This window comes from Triticum urartu, chromosome 2 (assembly GCF_003073215.2).
Source record: "Triticum urartu cultivar G1812 chromosome 2, Tu2.1, whole genome shotgun sequence".
Taxonomy (NCBI): Eukaryota; Viridiplantae; Streptophyta; class Magnoliopsida; order Poales; family Poaceae; genus Triticum; species Triticum urartu.
The window spans coordinates 22,430,622-22,447,595 of NC_053023.1; the positions used below are offsets into that span (position 1 = coordinate 22,430,622).

Genomic DNA, 16,974 nt, shown 5'->3' on the forward strand with positions numbered 1-16,974 from the left:
AAAAGTTGATCCTCCGAATATCCTTACTAGGGATAAAAACCAGAGATCTTTATTGATCAATCTTGCATCTGACATGTTATAAAATCTGGTCAAGAGGCTGGTTACCGAGGAGCTCAGTTACCCACGCCCGACGTAATGCTACAAACAATGTTGAATACTCCACTACCAGCCGTTGTTTTCGACCATAGCCAAACAGTGTGACTATTTTTATTTCAAATAGGGTGCTAAAACCCCTGGTTTTTGCATTAGTACGATGCACACAACCAATTTTATTAATTATTAAGCAGAGTACAAAACGAATACAACCGCGATTGAACAATTACAAGATATGAAATAAACACCTATGACTAAGGCACCCTTTGTTTGGGCTACAAGGTCTTGAGAATCGTCGTGGCAGTGATTCCTAACAAAAACTTGTGGTTACGGATTCCCGATAATCAAAAGCAGACCATTTGTTTTCTGAGTTGTTGAACAACTGCAAAAACCCGCAGAGTTACCAAATATCCATATCGCCCATGAATACTAGAGCTTTAGGAGTCACAGTGTGAACCTTGGTAGGGGAGGTAGTGCTCGAGGGTAGAACAAGTAGAGCTCGAGGTTGGTGGTCCTATCCCGCGGAGGTGCTTGTCGATGGTCAAGGATGGGCGCTGGCAGAGCTCGTGGGTAGGGGAGGGGGATGGTGGTTGTGGGCGCGGCGGAGGATGCTTGTCTGTGGACAAGGAGGGGGCGAGGCGCTGGGATCCGCCACTTTGGCGCCGACGTTGGAGGCGCCAAAGCGGCCATCAGAACCTAGCCACCTCTCTCGTTGTGTTGGTTCGGGTGGGGAAGAAAGGTGATCTGGGGGATGACAAGAGAAGGGAAGGGGCATGTTCTACTTCATATAGTAGCATTTGGTCGCTTAATGACGGTTAGGACATTGGGCTGACTTGAAAATGGGCTTGGGAAGCTAGAATCAGTGATTTCACAGCTTTCGGCTTTGGACTCGCTCATAGTACATGTGCCAAGTCGATTATGGGAAATCCTGTTTGGAAGTTGAGTCTTTGTTTGGAATTCAGCTGCTGGAAGGGCCAGAATCTGGGAATCGGAAGTTGTAGCCGAAACAAAGGCCACCTATGTCGACTTGTTACGCAACAACGCCTTCAAGAAGAGAGAAATGTCCTCGCGTTATTGCTGCCATGTTGGGCCAAAGATAGTCTGGATCAGTATTTTCATCCCGGTTGTCGAGGCCAGACAATGAAGGTCGTTGCTCTTCAAAAGGAGACAATGCCTTCAGCAAGGTAACGGCACAAGTTCGTCCTTGTTGTGCCCGACCAATAAATATCAGGATAAGAGTTCTCACTTCCAACATGATACTACGTTCCAATCAGTATCTTCATGCGGACCGGTCAATTGATACATCCTTCAGTACTCCACACTAGGCCGGGAAGGCACTAGCATCGTCGTCTTCGTCGTCGTCGTCAAGTTTAACCCTCACAGCATCCGAACATCTCGTCGATGTCGTTGCAACAAACGGATGCTGTCACCTTCGCTAATGCCACCGTGTCCCACATAGGCCACCATTTATGTACTTATATTGATTATATGCCATCTGTGCCGAAAAATGTGTTTCATGATGTGGCACGGAAAGCAGCAGAAAAAGTTGATCTATGCTTATTTGAAACTGCGGATGCCTTCTGACCAGAGTACTATACTGACTAAATATAGCTCTGTTTCTAGGCAATCAGTAAGTAGTCATGCCTAGAGTGCTTGTACTATTCACTTTAAAATTCATGGTTTTTTTTGTGTAACTCACATCAATAGGTGTTTCATCATGAAAACTTACAGACATGAAGTATAAATCTGTATTTGTGCTCCATGGAGCTAAGGAGTAAAAAAAAAACTGTCGGTTCTGCTATGACTTTCTCTTATGAGGAAGTTTATGTTGTGTGTGTGTGGCCGAAACCAGTGCGTGGATTTGTCACTATTGTGTAAAGCTATAATGTCTCGAGCAAAATTAGATCTGTCATGTTTGCATGTGAAGAATGCCAATCGTAGTCTCGAACAGACTCCCCTATGCTCACACAACATCCCGGTTTGGTACAAGGACCCACTTATGTGTATAGCTAATTTATTGTAGCTGAACAGACTCCATTAATCGTAGGTCTTAAGAAATATGAGGTTGCCACAAATATTGCGTAGAACTCCATTTTATTGCCTGGTGGCACCATTAATGGAGAAGTTGTAGCTGAACCTGGGTGCATTGCACGCAGGTTCAACACTGAAATCGGACAAAATGCTTTTGTTTTATTATGAAAGTTACTGGATATAAAGATGCGCAAATGTTTTTGGTGCTTGCAAAATTCGAAGGCGAAATGATATCTGAGCTGAGGGGCTCCTGACAAAAGAAAAACAAAATGAGTGCTCAAAAGTTTGAGCAGTAATTTGATTTTTGTCACAAGCTCCACAGATGTCGTTCCAACACATAAAACTGAACCACCTATATAAATTTGTGCATTTTTGAAGGCACAAAGTGTCAGACTTTCTTGATTTTTGTCACAATGCACCCATGTTTACAAAAACCCTTTAATTCCTTTTATCTCGCATAGATAGGGGTTCTTGTAAGAAAATGTGGAAATGCACATCCTATAAAAACCGATATTCTTGCATCGCCCCGTACCATATACACCATATTCCAGCTGTGACACATCCTCACCAGCACGCCACATCGAAGATTTCAACCACAGTAAACAAACGGGACTGTTGTACCTCATTTATTTTAATAAAAATCTCCATCAATCATGAACTCACATTATAACACTTACACCTGGAAGCTACACAAATAAATCGGACGCACTCACATGCTGAAGACATTCCGGACCATGACACACACACACACACACACACACACACACACACACAATGACACAAATTAATCGTAGATGCTTCTTTTATGCAAGCACCCACCAGATGCATGAAAGTAAGTTCAGACCTAGGGTCTGCATGCACCTACACGCGGAGGTACATATCAATCTTGAGCACCGCGTTCCTGGTGGTGGTGTTGACCGAGTGTGTCCGGAGCAGACCGTACCCAGTCGCACCACGGAGGCCGCCAGTGCCGCCTACGATCGGCAACTCCCTGACACTGTCGAAGATGACGTCCCTGGAGAGTACGGCCACGGAGCTGCCGTTTTGACTCCCTGCCGTGAACACGAAATTGGCAGTGAGCAGCAGCGCGTACTCTGTCATCGACGCGAACTGGAAGAACCCCTGTGCCCTGCCGACGGCGGGGGACGCCGCGTCTGGGCCCTCCGTCAGCAGGTCGTCGACGACGTACATGTCGCCGAAGTAGGTGGTGGGGTCGTTGGCCAGCGGCACCACACCTTTGATGACTTGCACCGCTGTTGCTGGACTCGATGGCCCGCCGGTGACGATGTCATGCATGTAGAACTTGAGGTGGATCGTCTCCGTTGCCGCAGCTGACGCCATAAGGACTAGGGCTAGGGCGAAGATGAAGGCCGGTAGGAGCTGCATGGTGTGCCTGATGGCCATGGTTTGTACTAGGATGTATAGGACAGATGTGCGTGCATTGACTCTATCTGTATACGCTCTGCCTCGAACCCTTTATATAGGCAAACTGGAAAGGACCCGGCGGCAAAGCAGCCGGGAACATGTGCCCATGATAAGTGAATTCATTTTTACACAAAGGTGTACTTGAGTATCATGTATCTAATCTTAAGAAATAGAACAATAATTGAATAGTGCAACTATAAATACAGCCAATGATGAGCTGGACGGTGAAGTAGAGTGCAAATGATGAGGAGGCATCTATGCAAGTGATGTGAAGTCAACTGTTGGGCATGTCAACTACTTGGGCAGCCATGATTATTGATGAGTTACATCACGAAGAATAGGCACTGTATTTTTCGTACAAGGAATAGCGAATGAGCCCCAGTGCCCGAGTGTAATTGATTGAACTGTAATTTTCTAGGTGATGTTCATTTCTTGTTACTTTAATTTTGTAGGTGTTTTATTTATCTAAGTTCTGCAAATTATGTTTCTGTATATATAGTATGCAAAATCTTCCCAATGAGATTGACGTATGTAATTTAATGGTATGCAAGCTAGTCATGGTTTGAATGCCGCCTTATCTGATACATTCATGGTTGAATGTTCAAGACCTTTTCAATCTTATTCTGGTGCATAATTGAAGGTAACAACTTCGTATACTCAAAACATGTTCTCTACTGATTTCTTTGGGGATCAAATAATCATCTAAGTTTGTTCAAATATTGAATATATGTATCAATGTCTTTCAATGGCCTTTTCCAATGCTCATATGTATCGCATCTAGAAGCTGAGCCGAGGGTGAGCTTGCTGCGATGGTAGTATGTAGAGGTAGGGCCAACTTCAAGCGGAACAACTGAAACTGATATGGAATGCGGGCAACAAATATCTTCAGCACATCATATTGTTTCATGATTTCATCCAAACCTTCATTAAGTCACCTTGGTCGATGCACAAAGTAGGTCTAAGTTTATTGCTCCGTGGTAACTCAGGCAGTAACCACTAAATTACTCTAGGTGGGCTTGGATGTTGGACCGGCCAATCAAATTATAGGATTAGGATTCAGACATGAGAATGACATAGGGCGGCTGGATACGACAATGCACCTGGCATCATCAGTTCACCTCCATGTCTCCGTCTCCATCGCCTCCGCTGGCCATTAACTCATTATCTTTCCAACCCAATCACCTGGTTGCCTGGCTTCTGAAGCTAACACATATGTATGATGTAGGTGCAAAGGTGCTCCATGTACAGATCGATAGTTGACGATGCTACAGACCATGATATAATAAACCCACTCGCAGATAAGCGATTAGTATAAGCACACACTCTGATCTATCATTAATGCTGTTGAATCAGTTATGGACCCATGGGATAAACAAATGTATGTGTCACCTCGTACATCAACTCAGCGAGCTTATATTAATAGTAGTATCAAGTCTCTGTGAAAGTGTACTTTCAATGAACCTCCACATAGGCTCATAGTTCTTTCTCGTACGATGCTTAGTAAAGAGTAGTCGCCGCCTGATAAAGTAATAAAACTTTGTCAGCCACGTCATGAAATATTGTGGTAGTCTAGTAGAGGCCGGCGGGTCCGGCAACGGAGGCCATCAGAGCACAAATCATACATGGTAAGATTTGGAAGCATCGGAAAACATAACTGCGCTAGCCTTCATACTTTTCCAAGGACCATCAAACTCTAATTGATCATCTCTATCTATTGAGTAAACCATGCAATCTCCAGTACTTGATATCTTCATCTTGGTCCCCTGGGGTGTTGTGAACCTGATGTTGGTGTCATGACTCATGGTCAACCGAAGAGGCATGCCGCAGTGTACAGGATAAAACTAGTGTAGAACATGCACTGATTATAACATGCAGAAATTATCATGCCATGTAGAGACATAAAAACTCGAAGTCATGTGAGTCTTATGTGTAGCGAACATCGTTCTGGACAATTTGACGATGAAGGATTTCTAACTATGTTTGAGTTGATTGCTTGGCATCCCACTACCTATGGGGAATATATTTAGAAGGAGCCGTAGCATCCAAAAAAAACTACATGAAGTTTTTTTATGTAAGATAGTAATCATATAGACAAATTCTGAACTTGTGCGACTTCATAGTACATAAAAGAGAATTTCTGATGCTCTCTTTATTGGTCATGTTCAATAGCTTATGGTTTCATGCATGGCATATGACCTTACCCTAATTACCTAGGTATAATCCACAGCAAATAAGTACTATTTGTAATGTAAGTACCTAGAAAATTCCATCCCATTTTACATCCAAGGCCACTTCTTTTGTCCCATTAAGAATGCATACACTAAATGTAAATAATATATAGTTTTTCATGTATCCTCTACCCTATAGTTACATTCCCTTTTTGACATGAGAGAAAAACATTATAGTCCACTCAAAAATTGGACTCTGCCGTATAAAAGTTGCATATAACACTAGCAGAAAACGGGCCTTTAGTCTCGGTTCCAGAGGGCCTTTAGTCCCGGTTCTGCAACCGGACAAAATGATCGGGACTAATGCCCATTACTTTCAGTCCCGGTTGGCTTATGAACCGGGACTAAAGGCCGCTGTATGGAGCGGGGCTGGAGCCTTTAGTCCTGGTTGGTAACACCAACCGGGACCAAAGGAATTTTTAGGATTTTTTTGAATATTTTCCAATTTTCAAATTTCTAATTTTTTTATAATTTAATATCTAATCACCCCTCAAAACTCCTCCAGTGTGGAGCACTCATTTCAAATCGTCTAACTTTCCGACCGGTCACCCATCCTCTCACTACTCCAGCTTAAGCACGCTTAACTTTCGAGTTTTATTTCCCCTAGTTTCCAAGTCTGCACTTGTTGTTTTCCTCACAACAGGAAGGTATCAATCCGATTAACCCTTAGGTCTTGATGTCACATGATTTAATTTTTTAAATTCCAAACAATTATTAAACTAAAATAAGTAATAATAATATTGAATTTCATTGAAAGTAAAATAAGTAATAATATTATTTTATTCATTTTTACCATTTATTCATTTAATATGGCATAATAAATATCTTTAAGTCTGTAAATCAAAATTCGATAAATTCGATATCCATTATTATTAGAAAAATGTGAGGAATCCAAATATGACATCATTAATTTTTAAAATTATTTCTCATATGCCGGAATCAATTGCTTCTTGGTGATGTGAACCGGATGAGAACTAATGAGCATTCTAACATGCTAGAGTCACAACTAAGGTTACTCTCAGTCAGAGTCACAACTAAGGTTACTCTCAGTCAGTTTGGCTAGCAGATGTAGTCGACGGTAGGATTGGATGGACACCAACCCAGTCAGAGTCACAACTAAGGTTACTACAACATGTTAAAATCTACCGAAAGAACTAACTAAAAATAATTAAAAATAACAATTACATGACTAAAACAACTATATAAGCAAAACAACATTGTTTTAATTAAAATCTTAATTTAAATTATTCTAAAAATAACCAAATAAATCTTACCGTGAGAACAATCTATCATGTGATTAGGGAGAAAAAAGAATTAAATTTAAAACTATTTTTAAACTCAAGTTATTCATAATTAAGGGTTTGAAGCAACTTTGAAAAAATTCAGAATTAAACCATTCAAATTTAAAAACTAATGGCACAAACAAAAACTAGATAAAATTTCGAATGTAATACAAAAGTAATTACTCAAAAACATCAAATATCCTAAAAAATATAACCAATTTAAAACAGGAACTAAAAATAGAAAAAAAATGAAAAAAACAGAAAAGAAATTATTAAAACCCCTTTACTCCCTGTTGATGTTTCCAATCGGGACTAAAGCCTCAACCCCTTTAGTCCTGGTTGGAGACACCAACCGGGACTAAAGAGATTCGCACCAGCCGCAGCCCGGACACCAACCGGGACTAAATGTGGCGTTTGACCCGGGACTAAAACTAGCTGAGCCTCGTCCAGTGTTTTAGCCGTTTGAACCGGGACTAATGCTCATATTAGTCCCGGTCGTAACGTGGCCGGGACTAATGCTCTGATCTCCTCCGGACCAAAGCTATTTTTTACTAGTTTAATATTTCTTTCTCAAAATGGTACGTTCAGTTATTATTGCAAGGGTGGAGAAAATGAGGACATGACATCAAGCATTTGCGTGACCCATTAACACGGAAAGTAAAAATACCGTTTTGACTGAAATTCTCTCGGCTCTCGTAATTTTGCTCAAACTGGATAATCTCCGGTTTCATCTCTGCAGCTATACAATTTAGAACTGGGCATCAATAGATATCAGATTACATATCCTTTGCTTATAATCGGACTAGTCGTACACCGTACGATTAGAAGAACCATTGCCGTCCAATCTTCTGATAGGGCCTACATTTGTGCCTGCCAGATCTAGACTGACACACACCTTCTGGCGGCGGCGGGGCTTGGTTTCAAGGCGTGGTGGTAGCCTGACGGTGGGTTCCGGTAGGCACACTCGCTAACTTCACCGCACGACGTCAAATGGATGTTCGCTTTGTCCGAATTTTATCCGTTTAGGGTGGCAATAGGTAGCAAAACGGACATGTATGTCCGGCTCTGGGTGAAGGCGCCCAGCGCGGTCACTACCCCAAACTGTCCGTCTCGGCACGCACACGCTGAGTACGCCCGCGTTCGCCGCGCCCTCCGTGAGCCGTCCTCGCGCCCGTCACCGTCCGCTGCAGCGCCTGCCCACCGAGCTCAGCCGCAACAGCGCCCTGACCAGCCTCGCGCGCCTTGGCTGCGGCGACTGTTCCGCGCTCGCGCGCCTGCGTCTGCAGCGCTCCCGCAGCCCATGCACACGCCCCGACCACGGCGCCGCGCTCCAGCGGCTCGCCCTCGCGCCCAGCCGCTCGTGCCCGCGCCCTGGCCTCCGCGCCGCGCTCCAGCCGCCCGCGCCCGTGCCCTCGCCGCCCTCGCCCCGTTCACCGCGCCGCGCCCGCGCCCTGCACCGTGCCGCGCCCCACCCGCCCCCACCTCGCCCCGGCCCACCCTCGCCTCGCCCCTGCCGTGCCGCGTCGCGCTCGCCCTCACCCACCGCCGCCCTGCTCGCACGCCCGCGCCGCCGCCCTGCTCGCGCGCCCGCGCCGCCTCCCACCGCCGCGCCCTGCTAGCGCGCCCGCGCTCGCCCTCGCCCGCAGCGCCCTGCTCGCGCGCTCGCGCCGCCGCCCTGCTCGCGCGCCCGTGCCGCCGTGCCCGTGGCGCTCACTACTCGTTGCCACGCGCCCGCTCGCCGGCGGGGACTGCAGCTGTCACTGTCCTGCGAGGTGCGCGAGCGGACAAAGAGAGAGAAAAGGGAGAGAGAGATCGATGGGAGGGTGACAAATGGGCCCAGGCCCGGACAAGAGCAGTCGGGAGGACGCAGAAAGCGTCCGTTCGGTGTCCGCTCGACCGCAAAATCAAACCAAATTTGCGCTCGGGATGGGGCAAGCCGGACCAGAAACGGACGCTTTTTATGGATAGGGTCGCGCGTTGGGCCGCTTTATTTGTCCGTTTAGACCCAAACGGACAGGCCCGGATGATTTGGGGTCGCGCGGTGGAGTTGACCTCACGGCGTGGTGCTAGGGCAGCCACAGTTCTTGCCGCTGTCCTCACCATGCGGCTAAGTAATGCTAGTGCCTATGGGCGGTCGGTCTATCGTTAGCCGGAACTTGTGGGTGGAGGGGCTAGCCGGTAAGTGCAGTTATAGAATTACACCTTTTTATGTCTTCGTGCCTCCATGGCTTTTATCTAGAATGGTTTTCTAGTTAAACTAGAAAATACCCCACGTGTTGCTATGGGAATCACTTACAATATGTTTCAGCGATTTGATTGTATGAACATGCATATTTGAATTAATAATATATAAACTAAAAATAAACTAATATTATGTATTGTATTTGATTATTATATTTGGAAAACAATTTAAATATAAGTGGCATAATATAATAGAAAAGTTTTTCCATGCATGTCACGTGAACCTTTGGTGAGATGGATGTGTGCATGAGATCAACTAATAATAATTTTTTTTCTTATGCATGTTCGTGGAATACCTTACATGAGCCGGCATGTGTGCATGTTAAGGTAATATACGTAGTGGGAATGAACTATGTATGTATATATAGGAAATTTTCCGTGCAGCGGTGCCACCATCACTTTTCTCCCTTGTCCGTGCATGGAGCGGACCACACAGGTAGGTCTTTTTTTAACATCAGTACAGAGTCGTGTTGATGGCATCTATTACTGGAACGAAGCCGGCCAACAACCAGATGGACAGCCTATTCCCAGTTTACCCTCACACACAGTCGGCAGTAGCTTTCTGAGAAAAAAAAAAACCAAAGTCGGCAGTAGCTATTGCGCAATAAAAATAGTCGGCAGTAGCTATTGCTTGGGGTTTCTCAAATAAAAAGCTATTGCTTCGCGGATAGAAAACCATACTAGCATAGCCCGCGCGGCGGCACGCCGCATCCATCGATACCTTGTATCCATGTGAAGTGTGTTTACTATTTACAACAAATGTTATTGGTTTAATATAAGAGAACCCTGTACGTACGAAGATAAGCTGGAAAGAGACATATTATTGGCATAATGCATGCTGCATGTTGCTAAGCAAGGAAAATACACGTTGATACATCTCTAAAAAGTTTCATCTATTCTCGCCATGCCATTATATAGGACAAAGGGTATTGCTATGATGATAACTTCCTTTCATTAGTTTTAGTTTCAGTATATATATGAAAGCACTCGTTTTAAAAACCAAGTATATAAAGGCACCATTAGCCGTGGGAGTGTCACATCAGTAGTTAACATGATAGAGTTCATAAAGGGGGCAAACAATGTTGATACATCTCTAATAAGTTTTATTTATTCTCGCCATGCCATTGTATAGGACAAAGGGTATGTTATGATGATAACTTCCTTTCATTAGTTTTAGTTTCAGTATATGAAGGCACTCATTTTAAAAACCAAGTATATGAAGGGACCATTAGCCGAGGGAGTGTCATATTAGTAGTTAACATGATAGAGTTCATAAAGGGGTCAAACAATGTGCACAAACCTATGCTTGAATCAGTAATTTATGACCATATAGACTTTAGCTATACATCAAGATAATGTTTGTGTATATTGGAAGTACAAATTTTTATATATACGAAAAAATACCAATAGGTGCCATTGCAGTTCTTTTTTCTGACTTGTGACCAACTTGCATTCATGACATAGCAATTGAAAAATATTTTCTCAGCCTTAGCCAGGCAAAAGTAGAAAAAACCATTGATGACGAAAGCACTATTATTTGAAACAACAAAATGTAACCATGTAGACCAGGATACCATCGACCAACAAATGAAGACGCATCAAAGAATGGCATGCAAAAGGTAGCGCTAACTCAGCTATGTGTAGCCTAGTAAGATCGTGCGGTACATGTGGTTGTTTCATAGAATTTTAAGAACTTAGCTGTTAATATATGAAAATTATACACGGTTAATATAGTTAAGACCTTTTAGGTACAAAAATTACAATAATCTGAACATTGAGTAAGCAAGATTGTAAGCCATATGTGATTGAGTGGTAGCACAAAGCTTGCATCTTGGTTGTTCCTTCTCCCCCCTTCTTTACTCTGTCACGAACATTTGGAAATTTTAACATTTGTATCTAGCTTCTGTACTGAACTTCTTGCAGGTAGACCATCTTGTTGTTGGCTATTCTAGATGTGTACAACAGCAGCAAAAAAATCATAGTAATGTACTACATTACAATGCAGTCAGATCTAAGAACCGACGTCCACAGCCGCTTCCTTCCATGATCAAAATCATGTTGCCTATAAACAAATAGTTCAGTTAGTACAACAACAAATGAGTTCCTGCCTTCCTGGGCAACTATGATGCAAAGTTGTTAGGATTGCTTTCATATGCAGTTCTAATGTTCCATTCATCTTTGGAACTGCTAATCTAGTTCTAGTTTGCATCAAATTGCACCAAGCTCTAGTGACAATTACACAACCTATGGAATTCTTCTAGGTTAGATCAACAATTACTTCACGCCATGCACCCTTCGAAAGGAAGAAAATTGACCAACCTGGAGTTGAAAAGCTACAATGTTTGCCAGTAATGTGCAGTGAAAATCCATCCATCTTGTGCGATCCAGACGGGCTTCTTGTTTACAAATTTTCCCATCTTCATGCTACAATAAAGTTCTTCCACAGTTACGAAACAATACTTTCCAAATTTTTATTTCCTAAAAAAGAAAGCAAATAGCTTCAATGGCAAAGAAAAGCAGAAAATATGCAATCGGATTAGTCACTTGGCAATAAAAATATCTTGCCTGGTATGTGGTGGGTGAAGGGGTTTCCTTACCAAGTTAAATCAAGAACATGGCACCAACACCTCGAAAAACCATTTGCATAGTTTTGAGACCCTTGCTCTGGAGCATTAGCTCTTATGCTTGTACGACAATCATTCGATCAATGATGAAACAATGGAGCATATAGAAGTGTACAATATCAGGTGCATGTAAATGCAAACTAATTGCATCCTGGTTCCTATGAACAATTGCAGTCTGTTAGGTACATCTTATAAAAAAATTCAAGTTCCCGTAGCAGATAAGTGGAATAAATAAGTAAACAACTAATGCTTACCAGTCTTGTGATGTTACTTAGTCCTCTGTGTTGGTCGGGGGATAGATCAAACTGACGCTAATTTTGCTGGAGCTTTAAATCCACTGAACTTACAACATTCAAAGAAAGCTCACCGTGGACTGACAAGGTTGCCTTGTATTTATCTGTAGCCTTCCCAGTTTGAAGAAAGTTTACATGAGGATAAATGGAGCATGACATGTTCAGTATTTGGAGTAGTATCCGAACTTACAACATTCAAAGAAGGCTCACCGTGGACTGACAAGGTTGCCTTATATTTATCTGTAGCCTGCCCAGCTTGAAGAGAGTTTACATGAGGATAAATGGAGCATGACCTGTTCAGTATTTGGAGTAGTATATTCTACAAGGATACACATTCAAGATTTGTGAGGACAACACTTTAAGCCTAGTGCAAAAAAAATCTTCAGCATCAAAACCATGAAAATTAATGGTGGATACACCAACTACCTCGGCCAACCATATCTATTGCAGGGCTTGGAATTATTTAAATTAAAGTCAAAAACATGTCTAAACAACGATAAGAAAAAACTAATCAAGACTATCATTTCAAGGCTATAGAACTGCAACCAAAAAAAACAACCGGTGTACAATTTGCGTTAGAATTAAATAAGAAGCATGGTTGATTAATTAGTGTGCACCCAGCAACCCATGTCAATAGAAGCAAACACGGACACTCGCACCCACCACGCAGCACGCACACAAACACACTCAGCGTACTGCGCACTGCACCAAGCCATGCATCACACACTAACACACGATACAGCGGCAGATAGCTTTGTATATTCCCTTCAACAACAACATCAGATTTTGTCTTCTCTAGCTAATGATAGTAAACCTTATAATCTCCATTATACACTATAATATTTGGTCGAATGATGTTGCTGTGATGCTACTATTGTTATAGATGCTGATGATGGTGAAGCGTAGAGCCACATATCCTAGAACAAACAAGATTTGAATTAACCTAGTGTAAACCACTTGAAGCATGGCTTAATAATCGAGGAAAACATATCATTTTGACTATTCTCTTTTGTTGCTTGCGTTTCATAAGCGAATCATCTATTTTTGCAAGGTTGTACAAACTCTCAGCATTATAATTTACATACTTTATATGGTCATATATAACAACAAGGATATTTTTGTCACAATGATGAAAATGTCAAGCAATTAGTTTGACCGGCTGAACTGTTCTTCTATTATCCATGACAAAAATTCTTCTTATGTTATAAATAGCAATGAAAACCTTATCTAAGTGAAAAGACCATATAATTTCTGTTGTCAACATTTCATCGGTCCATTTCGAGGAAATGATTTTTGTTTTACCTTATGATTTTCTTTGTCAAATAGATGTAGTTTCACACTTGTGTCTTTCATATCTCCTTTTTGACTCACACATCAAATTTTCTTGTATATGAGAAAATAGCGAATTTTAATTCACATGATTCTACAGAATATTTTTATAGAAACAATTTAGAAGAAGATTTCACAAATGAATTCTAATGAATATATTTTAGAGGTATGCTGGCTCTGCTATGTGTCTCTATATTTAGTATTAACACCATGGTCCAAAATTGCAGTAACCATTTAGTCATGTAGTAAGTAAAATTCAATTTGTACTACCATAGCCAGTTGATCTACACAATAATGCCCACGTGTCATTGAAAACATCTTTGTTGGTGCACGTGGTTGCAGGCTGGTACGGACGTTGCACGCATGTACCATGTCGAAAAAACTAAGAACTTCAATCTTCTTATATAAGATCACAACATTGGGACAAACACACACCACACTCTATTTCTATGGGCCTAGAGAAATATCTCAGCAAACACACAGTTGGTCTTCTATAAGAGCGAAGATGAGACATGCAGTTGGATACTGTAGAACTAGCGATCGGTCTTGTCGCCTTGTGCAATTCAAAAAAAGAGATGTTCTTATAGGATTAGGAATCATCGGGATTCAGTTCCATGTTGGGTTTCATACTTGGCGCTTCAATATTTTTTTAGTTGGAATTTATTTTTATTGCATAAGGTCCCAGTATGAAACCCAACATGGCCCTTCAATATGGTGACCGATGCATGACATGCCAAAATCAGCAGTGAAGAACACATGGGTCTAGCCACCGCTGGATCTGATGCCTTACAAGCCCACAACTTATTCTGGCGTTCCGTCTGTCCTCCTTGAGTTGCATATGCTGAGCCACATCTGGATTTGTTGCTCACCAAAGCAGGGAAATGGCAGGCATAGATGCTAGCACTGTGTGAGCCAGGAGGTGAAAATGTGTGAGCGCTGACGCGACAGCCATCCCTGTTATTCGAGGTGTACCTACAAGCTACAACTCGAGTTCGATGACCTGGAAATTGAATTAAACCTTCATACTACTTTTTGAGTTAATGCCGTCCATTAACTGTGGAAACGTCATGATATATTTATAATACTAACAGAAGATTGGTGAAACCCCAACGCGAATTTTGTGATCAAATTGAAATTCATGAAAACTCACAATACTAGCCGAAACACAATGAAACATCAATGCATTTTTTGTGAAGCTTCTTTCAAAGCAGAATCGGACCCAAGGAAGATAATTAAATTGTTGAATGAAACTTTGGTTGAGAAACTTATAATTTTGATTGATATTCTGATGAATAAAGAAATATTTGATTAATATGTTCAATATGCTTTTGAGACCTAAATTGAAACCCCAATGCAATGTTTCATATGTAATTATATTTATTTGCAGGAAAATACTAATTATATACACACTTTGGTATACGGGCTTGGCTTGTTTCATGGGACCTCTAATGTGGACTAGTGAATCAAGCATATATACTAGGATTCTCGCAGAGAGATATTGTGTACTCGTAGTCAATATTCAACACCACTCGTTCTGGTCTCTTGCATAGCTTCAAGACCTTATGATTCTTTTTCTTGGGTGTACCTCGGCGGTCGCTTCACACTTCTTCTAAGTCCTCGGTTAAAAACCCATATTTCACATTCATGTGATGCAACCTCCATGATCTTGACGTACGAGAGTTATAAGTAATCTTGCATATTTCATCATTACAACTTGAGCGAACACTTCTTCGAAGCTCTCAACTTGATCTTGCTCGTATCATTTAACCTCGAGTATTGCTTTATACAACAAGTATCCTTCGACATATTTCTTAACTTTGTACACCCATGTGAGCCCAACGAGTTGATGGTTATTCGGAAGATCCACTAGTCTCATGTATTGTTATCTGAGATCGACTCCAAATGTTCATCCATAGGGCGACACCAATGCTCCTTCATATTTGCGTCTTTACATTTAACAAGTTTCTCGATGCTTACAAATATTATTATCCTCTTCATTCCATCTTCACCAGGATAACTATTTTAGGGAAGGGGGGGGGGGTGGTCTTGATTGGGTAAATCGTTTGAAGCATTTTTCTTCCACTAGAGATCCAACAAAACAATGTGTCAGAGTTCAATTTTTTGTGTACGGTGCTGTTGCAAATGACGCACTTGCATCTGGAGGTGTCCCAAATTCCCTTCCTATCAATTCTGGCCCTCTCGAGCTACTTGCTGGCCCAAAAATGATCGAGCCAAGGCGAGTGGTTCTATCAAATACTAGTGAGATCCTATTCGGCGCTCATCCGCCAGAAAAGCTCCCTACTGCCCACACGCTAACACCGGTGGGCCGGCCCACCAACGTGCAGTGCCATCAAATTCCATTATAGCGGGAAAAAATTGCTATTACAACGATTCCAACTCGTGCCGTTGCATTCATGAACACGTTTGGCTAACCACTAGAGCTACCTGGTACTACCGATTAAGAATAGGGTGAAATACTTAAGACCAACTAGAGTTGCATTGTAAGAGAGTTCGGGAGTTCACAGATTTCAAAAAAGGCTCACGAACATTAAAAAAAACACGATTTTTTTTTCAAAAGGAAAATGTTCACGTATTCAAAAGAGTTCGCGTAAATTGAAAAAAGTTCACTAATTTGAGAAAGAAAACTTCACGAATTTGGGAAGTTCACAGAATTTGAAGAAGTTCATGAAAATTGAAAAAGTTCACGGATTTGGAAAAATCAGGAAAATTTGGAAAAAGTTCACAAATTTACGAAAGTACACAAAATACTAAAAAGTTCAATAAAATAGAAAAAAAGTTCATCAATTTAAGAAAAAAATCACGAATTTGAAAAATGATTAGGAGTTTGAAAAAAGATCATGGGTTTGAGTTCACAGATTTTGAAAAAGGAGATGAAATTTTTAAAAAGTTCACACATTTGAAGAAAAATGAAAAAGGAAAGAAAAGGAAAAACCAAATAAAATAGAATAGAAATAGGTTCAGGAAAACCGGGAACAAAAAAGAGAAAGAATTGCCCGCGACATGGGAGCGCAACCAAAGAATACATTAGAACAACAGGTTAACTAGCCTGTTAGTTACAGCGGTGGTGCTAAACCGCTAGGGTGTGAGTTCGAATCTCTCGCTGCACTCCCGTTTTTTTTTTTTTGGAATATTAAAAAATATTGCATGGACCGCAGGCCCATAGCAAAGGGCATGTGCGCCGTTTGGCTGAATAGCCTATAACCTGTGCCTTAAGAGAGGGACCGGAGATGCCTAAATGCTATGTGTCGCTCTTTCTGAGCGACAAAGTAGCGCTTCCTAACAGCGTGATGGTGATGGGCTGGCCCATATAAAAGGAGTTTTTTACTATATATAAAAGGAGTTGTTGGATAATAGGTAAGCGGTTTTGTGAAACATCTGGAACCTTTCTCCCAATTTAGGGAATGTT

The 16,974-nt window shown here is 41.9% G+C and overlaps 1 protein-coding gene and 1 long non-coding RNA gene across 3 annotated transcripts; both read right to left on the minus strand.

Moving 5' to 3' along the window:
* Positions 1 to 2,590: 2,590 nt before the first annotated feature.
* Positions 2,591 to 4,190, minus strand: LOC125540762 (dirigent protein 21-like). The gene has a single exon (XM_048704328.1). It carries the CDS (start codon positions 3,526 to 3,528, stop codon positions 2,986 to 2,988), a length of 543 nt encoding a protein of 180 aa, XP_048560285.1. The 5' UTR covers positions 3,529 to 4,190; the 3' UTR covers positions 2,591 to 2,985.
* Positions 4,191 to 11,038: 6,848 nt separating this feature from the next.
* On the minus strand, positions 11,039 to 12,469 carry LOC125540763. 2 transcript variants are annotated; one of them, XR_007297378.1, is made up of 4 exons: positions 12,180 to 12,469; positions 11,899 to 12,083; positions 11,621 to 11,725; positions 11,039 to 11,363 (listed from the first exon to the last, which is right to left on the minus strand). It is a non-coding gene; the product is annotated as an uncharacterized LOC125540763 (long non-coding RNA). The 2 variants fall into 2 exon arrangements; XR_007297377.1 differs by having other exon boundaries at positions 11,621 to 11,779.
* Positions 12,470 to 16,974: the final 4,505 nt, after the last annotated feature.